Source organism: Lolium perenne, chromosome 7 (genome assembly GCF_019359855.2).
Source record: "Lolium perenne isolate Kyuss_39 chromosome 7, Kyuss_2.0, whole genome shotgun sequence".
In the NCBI taxonomy this organism is placed as follows: Eukaryota; Viridiplantae; Streptophyta; class Magnoliopsida; order Poales; family Poaceae; genus Lolium; species Lolium perenne.
In genome coordinates, this window is record NC_067250.2 from 120,764,111 (window position 1) to 120,772,259 (window position 8,149).

The 8,149-nt window shown below is 46.2% G+C and overlaps 1 protein-coding gene and 1 non-coding gene across 2 annotated transcripts; one reads left to right on the forward strand and one right to left on the reverse strand.

Annotated features, from left to right (window-relative positions):
- Positions 1–3,683: 3,683 nt before the first annotated feature.
- On the forward strand, positions 3,684–3,843 carry LOC127323969 (U1 spliceosomal RNA). Its single transcript, XR_007866046.1, has one exon. It is a non-coding gene; the product is annotated as a U1 spliceosomal RNA (small nuclear RNA).
- Positions 3,844–4,726: 883 nt separating this feature from the next.
- On the reverse strand, positions 4,727–7,726 carry LOC127323787 (uncharacterized). The gene is made up of 2 exons (XM_051351907.2): positions 6,323–7,726; positions 4,727–5,638 (listed from the first exon to the last, which is right to left on the reverse strand). The coding sequence occupies exon 1, from the start codon at positions 7,638–7,640 to the stop codon at positions 6,366–6,368; it is 1,275 nt and encodes a 424-aa protein (XP_051207867.1). The 5' UTR covers positions 7,641–7,726; the 3' UTR covers positions 4,727–5,638; positions 6,323–6,365.
- Positions 7,727–8,149: the final 423 nt, after the last annotated feature.

The following is an 8,149-nucleotide window of genomic DNA, read 5'->3' on the forward strand; positions in this document are numbered from 1 at the left end:
TACTTTCGATAAATAAGAGTGTCGAACCTAACGAGGAGCAGAAGGTGTTGACAAGCAGTTTCGATGAAGGATTCACTGTAAATGCTCACAGACAAGTATTCAGGGGGGTTTAATATAGCAGATGAATAAAGTACAAGTAAGTAAAATGCGAGAGTAATAACTGCAGCGAGTGGCCCAATCCTTTTTAGCACAAAGGACAAGCCGGTTTGTTTACTTATAATGACCAAACGTTCTTGAGGACACACGGGAATTTAGTCTAGTGCTTTCGCTTCATATAGCTGATTAATCTTCATTGTTTTGATAAGTGTTGTGTGGGTGAACCTATGCTAATGCACCGCCCTTCCTAGGACTAATACATACTTGTGATTATACCCCTTGCAAGCATCCGCAAATACAAGAAAGTAATTAAGATAAATCTAACCACAGCCCTAAACTCTGAGATCCTGCTATCCCTCCTGCATCGATATACCAACGGGGGTTCAGGTTGCTGTCACTCCGGCAACCCCACAATTAGCAAACGAATACAAGATGTATTCCCCTAGGCCCATAAAGGTGAAGTATCATGTAGTCGACGTTCACATGACACCACTAGAAGAATAACACCACAACTTAAATATCATACCATTGAATATTAATCAACATAGTTCACTACTAACATTTAGACTTCACCCATGTCCTCAAGAACTAAACGAACTACTCACGAGAAATCATATGGAACATGATCATAGGTGATATGATGATGAATAACAATCTGAACATAAACCTTGGTTCAATAGTTTCACTCAATAGCATCAATAACAAGGAGTAATCAATACCAGGAGAGTTTCCCCTACCAAACAATCAAGATTCAACCCTAGATGTTACAGCGGTGACGAGGTGCAGCGGTGGAGATGACGGTGACGGTGCTGGAGATGATGGTGATGATGATCCCAATGAAGTCCAGCTCGATGACGGTGATGATGGCGTCGATTTCCCCCTCCGGGAGGGAATTTCCCCGGCGGATTTCAGCATGCCGGAGAGCTCTTTTCTCTCTGGTGTTTTCCGCCCCGCAGAGGCGGCTATGTCTCTTCGTGATTATTCTCTGGAGCTTAGGTTTTCGGGGAGAAGAAGTACGCGAAAGAGAGGCGGCCGAAGGGGGCTGTGGGCCCCCTCCCCACAAGGCGGCGCGGCCAGGCCAGGGCCCGCGCCGGCCTATGGGGGGGCCCATGGCGGCCCTCCTCGGCTCCTCCTTTTGACTGGCTCATTCTTCTGGAAGAATAAGATCTTCAGTGTAATTTCCGTCAATTGTTGATCTCCAGAAATATTGCATTCTGACGGTGCTTTTTCCAGCAGAATCCTGACTCCGGTGAATGATCCTCCAATAATCATGAAACATGCAAAATAGATAAAATAACATAAGTATCATCTCTAAATATGAAATATATCAATGAATAACAGTAAATTATGATATAAAATAGTGATACAAAATGGACGTATCAGTAGTATCAAATCATGTACCTGTATACATCAACACACATAAACTTGTACCTGTGTTGACATCAAACACACAAAACCCAAAAGGGCGGGAAATGTTCTTTCATCGTTCCTCGAACGCGGCTAAAGATGGGGGTGTCATGGAAGAAGCCAGATGATGGCGCGAACAATAAGCGGGTCATTCCTCACCTCGGCCCACCGACGGCCGCGACCGATGCCCCGAAAGATAAGGACGTCGGTGTTTGTCAATGAAGAAGAGAGTCGTGAACTACACCGAGATCGAAGACACTTGCTTGGTGTGGGCATGGTCATAAGTGTCCATCGATGCGGTGCACGACGGTGACCAAACCGGGAAGTGACATCGAATCGAAGATAAAATTTTCAAGCTCATGCCTCGCGTTGCTACACCGGTCTAATCACTACAATGCCAGTGGGATGTGATCAAGGCATGTTGTAGCCGATGGAGTGGAGAAATGGAGCAAGTTCGTAACACACCTCCGTGTGGCATTTCTATCGATGACTATGCATGTGCATTTCATTTTGCATGTTTCTTTGTGATATTGTTGCCACACATATGCATTTATCTTGCATTTTCCTTCGTGGTCATATGAAGGAGTTGCAATGGATGTTTCCTCTCTTCATCAACTAGGAAGCTTGTGAGGATATCGGACGTCATGGTATGCTCGGATGTAACGTGAGATCATCTACAAGCCACCAAGTTTTCTAGTCCCTCCTTTTCAAAATAGAGATCATAAATTTTCCTAATTTAAATGTATCTACACTCTAAATCGCGTACAAATTTAGATAGATTCGGTGACAACTTTTTTTTGCGACGGATGGAATAGTTTGTCTTGAGGAGATGATCAATTTTCATGCTCAACGCTGATGCTTCCGATTGAACATAAATGCCAAATATGGTACGGGGTAGAATTTATATTGTGTGGCGCCCTGGTTGAACATATTTCTATTGTATAACAAAACAATAGGAGAACAAGCCACCATGTTCAATGAAGGCTAAATAACCTTATCCGTTGACTAATGTAGACCATTATTTTAACATACAGGGTTTAAAACAAGATGCAAGTAGAAGAAATATGCCTATAGGTGTGTTTGTGTCCGAACCGGTCGACATAAATTCATTCAAAATCAATGTGTACTTCTTGGTATGCATTTTGAATTTTTGGGCACGGAAGCTGGTGTTGTAGAAGGGTTTGCTCTTGCGATCTTGACTCTTCGTTTCTTCAATCTGTGGGCCAGTAGCACCGAGTGCAATATCACATATGGCACGGTAGGATTCACGGTGGGCAAAAAAACCGATGACCGAAGACCGAAACCGAAAAGACCGAGACCGAACCCGAAAAGACCGAGACCGAAATAACCGATAAAATATTGGGTAGAAAATTTTATAGACCGAATTAAGTTTGGTAAATTCGGTCATTTTGTTCTAAGTAACCGAATAGACCGAACTGACCGAATTTTACGTAAAACTGTCCCAATCTTTAGATTTTGTGATATGCGTGAGATGTGATATCGTTGAATGTTCATAAACTTCTCTAGCGTTGTTACATTTTTGTTTAGATTGTTGAACATTTATTCGTGCCAATTGATAATAATATATGAAATGAAAAAAAACATCCTAAATACATCTAAAATGTTGCCAACCTTTTACTAAATAATGTCTAAGTTTTGCATTGACAACGTCGGCCACACTGTTCGGTCGTGACCGAACCCGAACCCGAATTATTAGGTACCCGAATTTGTCGGGTAGTAAAAGTAACAAGTATATTTCGGTCTTCATTTTTTTCTGACCGAATTTAAAATAGACCGAAATACAAAAACCCAATTTTCGGTCATGACCGAACGCCCACCCCTAGGTAGGATGATTTGAGATTTTGAGCTCCCGTTAGGATAGTTCATTTTTCTAGTCTAGAAAAAATTGAGCAAGAACCTCGTGAACAACCATGAGGTACGATGCCTTTGATTGATCACTGCAAAAGGAGCGGGCCATTGTTGATTCTTAAACCGGGCTGGGCTGAATCTCTGTGGGCCTCCAGAAAACAACCGGCCCAGGAAACAAGGAAGTGGCGCTCCCGCTACACTAGCGACTCAGCGTACGCAGCGTTCCTGATGTTTAGTCCCACCTCGGTTCCTGACGCTGGTTCGGGCGAGCGACGAGCCTATATAAGCAGCGCCCCTGCCCACCTTGCAAATTACTTACCTGGACGGGGTCTAGGAGCGATCAGCAAGGCTCGTGGCCTAGGTCAATGGTCCACATTGCACTTGGTGGATGCGTTGGCTTATCATCTCCCCAAGTGGGAGAGTGAACGTCGTAATTTGTGGTAGAGGGGGTACGCGTTCGCGCGGCCCTTGCCAATTCTTTGAAATTAAACTTTGGTCCCTGGCTTTCTTCTGTTTCGTTGAAGCTTGGTAGGTGAAATGTTTATTGTACCCTTGGAAGTCTTAGGAATCTGTATTTTGGTCCCTAGCACGTTTTCTGCCTTAACCTGTTCTAGGCTGTGCCGTATATATTGATATCTGATGAATCACATGCAGTTCTTTTCTACAGCTACTCCCCAGGCGTATTAGGCTCATGTGATTATTGCTGATTTGATCATCCGTGAATCGTAGGTTCCACTGAACATATGGCAAAGAGCCAAACATGATAATTAGTTCCCTAATTTTGCCACGTTGTCTTAGCCATTCATCGTGGCCACATGATTGTTTCGCACAACAGTGGGAGCAGAGCACACATGTTCAAGACACTGTATTTTCTAGCTTTACTATATGCACTGTCCATGGCCTAACATGTTGCTACAATAGGAGTGCGGACAAATGTAACACTCGCATTTTGAAGAAAAGAAAAACCTAAAAAACATTTTCTATCTTTTCACCATATTCTTTTTTTGAAACGTGGGCAAAAGCTTTGCCCATTCTATTGATTAAGGAGTTTTACAAGAAAGCAAGGGTTTAGGGTTTACAAGAAATACCTTAAATCTTAAAATGCTGTTTTTGAATTTTGAAAAATAAAGAATATGTGCAGCTCGGGCTACACTTCGGGTTTCAGGCTACAATAGCTTCTTTAAACTTGATGGTTCGGCATCCTATATACTGAGATGGGAATTTTCAGAAAGATATTCCCATAGGATGCTCCGAACTTCTGGTTGATATTATTGCCAGGACAGGTTACATTTTGAGAAAGACATTCCCCATAGGATGTTCCAAATTCAGAAAGGTATTTTCATTTATATTGTACATTTTCAATTAGATGCACAAAACCAGGAACAGGTTGACATTTCTAATGTACATCTTGCCGAGGGAACTGTCCATCTGATGATCCTACAAGTTACAGCATCATATCTGGATGGGGGTGCATCTGGAGTCTAGACAAAGCACATCATGGAAACAAATCTACCATAGGTCAACTTAACAAACCACTAGGCTAAGCTTCTCAACGAAAGGAAATAAGAAAATTATTCATGAACAAAAATGAAGGGCGTAGCTGCCCTGAACATCAGCTTACAACAGACGATGGAGTTCAGTTCAGTCGCAACGTACCTAATTTGCTATTCCATTGTCGTAGAAGCCAAAAGTCTTAATCCTAATCGATTTTCCAGGCTTCATTAGTCCCATATATTCCAGCACGAAGAGAGAGGCTAGCCATTTTCAATGATTTCTCTCTGATCCAACCGTCTCAATCCAACATATTTTCGCCGGTTGCTAATTGCTCCAGAGCTTGAGATGGATCTCATGAAGGGTGGGATAACTCAACCCCGCTCTCCTAATCCTGATGACATACCTACATTAGAAGAAAAGTTGGTACGCCAATTCTTGTTCTTCCCTTGCAAAGCTTAACAGAGTCCATAGGTGGGCCAACCAAGGGGTTGAAGCTGATCAGCTTTCCAAGTACCGTTATGCATGATCTGCCAACGAAGAACTTGCACTTAAGTGGTGCCGAAAATCTTCCAGACAGTTGCTCTCCGATCCAGTGATTCCAGCAAATTGTCGTCCTTTTAGGCTGGAATAGCAATGTAGGAGCTATCCAGGTTTAGCATAATATAGCATCCAGGTGATGGTGTCAGCAACCCCCTCCTGAAGATTGAAGATGCACCAAGCTAACCTTTTCGCAAAGAGCGGCAAACTTTTGGGTACCCTCGAAGTCAAAACCCTGATTAATATTCTCGCAAAAAAGAATCATCATTAATATTATTCTAAATAAACTGACTAATATTGATCCAATTACAAGTTCATATCAACGATCAAGCCCGGGAATCCAAATGATGTACTCCACCAGGTCGTTGTGCTTGATCAGTGCTACTATCTTAACAATCAGTGTTCCAAATGGACAATTTTCAGAAAGGTATTCCTATAGGATGTTCCGAACTTCTGGTTGAGCCGAGCCAATTCCATTCAACGGAAATACCACTCACCAGCACAATTGCCAGGTCTTTCCACCAATGTCAGATATCATATACTGAGCTCAGAAATTTATGGATTTAACAATGCAAAGCAATGTCATTTATATTATACATTTTGCAATCAAATGTACAAAACGAGGAACAGGTTGACATTTCTAATGTACATCTTGCCGAGGGAATTATCCATCTGATGATCCTACAAGTTACAACATCATATCTGGATGGGGGTGCATCTAGAGTCTAGACAACATATAACATCTACAATGTACTGTACAATGTGAACAAATCTACCATAGGTCAACTCAACAAACCACTAGGCTAAGCTTCTGAACAAAAGGAAATAGGAAAATTATTCATGAACAAAAATGAAGGGCGTAGCTGCCCTGAATATCAGTTTACAACAGATGATGGAGTTCAGTACAGTCGCAACGTACCTAATTCACCACTCCATCATGGTAGAAGCTCTAAAACTTAATCCTAATTGATCTCAATCACCACATTCTTATTCTTGCTGCCTTTGGGCCGCCCTCGCTTCTTTGCCCCGACCTTTACATGAGTGGGCTTTGCTGGCAATGGCGCCACCGGCGCTGCCGTTGTCTCAGTGGCACTGACAGCAGCCTCACTGTCAACACCACCAGCCACATTGCCTTCCATAACGCCAGCTTGAGCAGCCACATTGCCTTCCACAACGCCAGCTTGAGCAGCCACATTGCCTTCCACCGCGCCAGCTTGAGCAGCCACATTGCCTTCCACAAGGCCAGCTTGAACAGCCACATTGCCTTCCACAACGCCAGCTTGAGCTGGCAATGGCAAGTATGGCCCCATCGGATAAAACCCCAGAGAAGCGGGCGGCAGCTGCATCGGAGAATTCGCCGGTCCAGCAAACGCAGGGCCTCCCGGGAACCCCATGGGAAAGAAGCCCCAGGAGCAGTAGTACATGTCGGTACCCGGCACGATAGGTGGCGGTGTGGACATCGCCGTGGCTAAGAACGGCCGCCGGCAGCTGGGGCAAAGCACAGTGCACGCCTCGTAGGAGCGGTCGTACTGGTGCACGTGGCAGCAGGACGTGCAGGCCGTCCAGAAGGGCGGCGCATTCGGCGCCTCCGCCTCCTGCTGGTGCTCCGGAGGCGGCTGCTGCGGTTTGGCGGCGCGCGGTGGACGGCCGCGCTTTGCTGGCGGCGACGCCGTTGCCGCCTGCCGTGGCTGGCGAGCAGGCGGTGACGAGGCTGGCTGTGGAGATGGTTGTGGCGGCGGCGGCGGCGGCTGCTTCTCGGGAGAGGGAGTGGGCGCGCGAGCTGCTGCGGCTTTGGCGGCTACAGCGGCAACGAGGTCGGAGTCGAGGGAGGCTTTGCGGAGAGGGTCCGAGAGAAAGGCCCAGGCTTCCGCGACGAGGCGGGCGGCGTCGGCGAAGGCGAGAGAGCAGGGGCGGTCGGGGTGGGATCGATTCAGCAGGAAGGAGCGGCGGCGGTAGTGTGCGTGGACGACGTCTGGGTCGCGGGAGGCCGGGAGCGCGGAGTCGAGGCCAAGAACGGCGTAGGGGTCGGGGATCCCGGAGGGGAGGCGGCGGCGCTGGGCGGCGAGGAGGGCGTCGGCGGCGGCGAGCAGGTCGTCGGCGCCGGTGGCGCGTGGGTCGTCGTCGAGGGCCTGGGAGACGAACTGCTTGCAGCCCTCGACGTCCCGCGCCATGAGCAACTTCTCGGCCACGCCCATCCATCGCTCAGCGGAGCGCCGCGCGGCGTCGGACGGATCCATGGATGGACTCGCCGCAGCCCGCAGGGGATCGATCTGACTGGGATTTGCTGGTGGTTGCGGGGTTTCCGGTATGGGTGCGTCTAGCAACTTCTGTTGGCACCTTGGTTTTGTGCTTTTGTTTCGATTTTCGTGACTGATTCCCAGTGAAATGCTGCGTGCACCCGACGCAAACGTCCCAAGTGCCCAGTAGGAGGGTTTTTCTTTTCTTCTTCTTCTAGAAACACAATACAGACGGAAACGTTTACTAACCCGACACGCGTGCACATTTTATTTTTACAAGTATCTTCAAAAAACAAAGGTATTCGAATTTATGATTGGCGACATCATTATATCACGTTAATTGAACATGGCACAACATACTCTACTTAAGATTGACGACATCATCACATACGACAACTCCATCCATTAATTATGACCTTGATTGATTTTTCGTTGATGCCGGCTCTAGTTTAGAATATGTTGCATTTTTGATCTTCACGTGGTTGTGCTTGAGTGTTCGAGACTTCTGT

Excerpts from the sequence above, each read along its gene's own strand:
- LOC127323787 (XM_051351907.2), bottom strand. The coding sequence starts at position 7,640 with ATGGATCCGTCCGACGCCGCGCGGCGCTCCGCTGAGCGATGGATGGGC.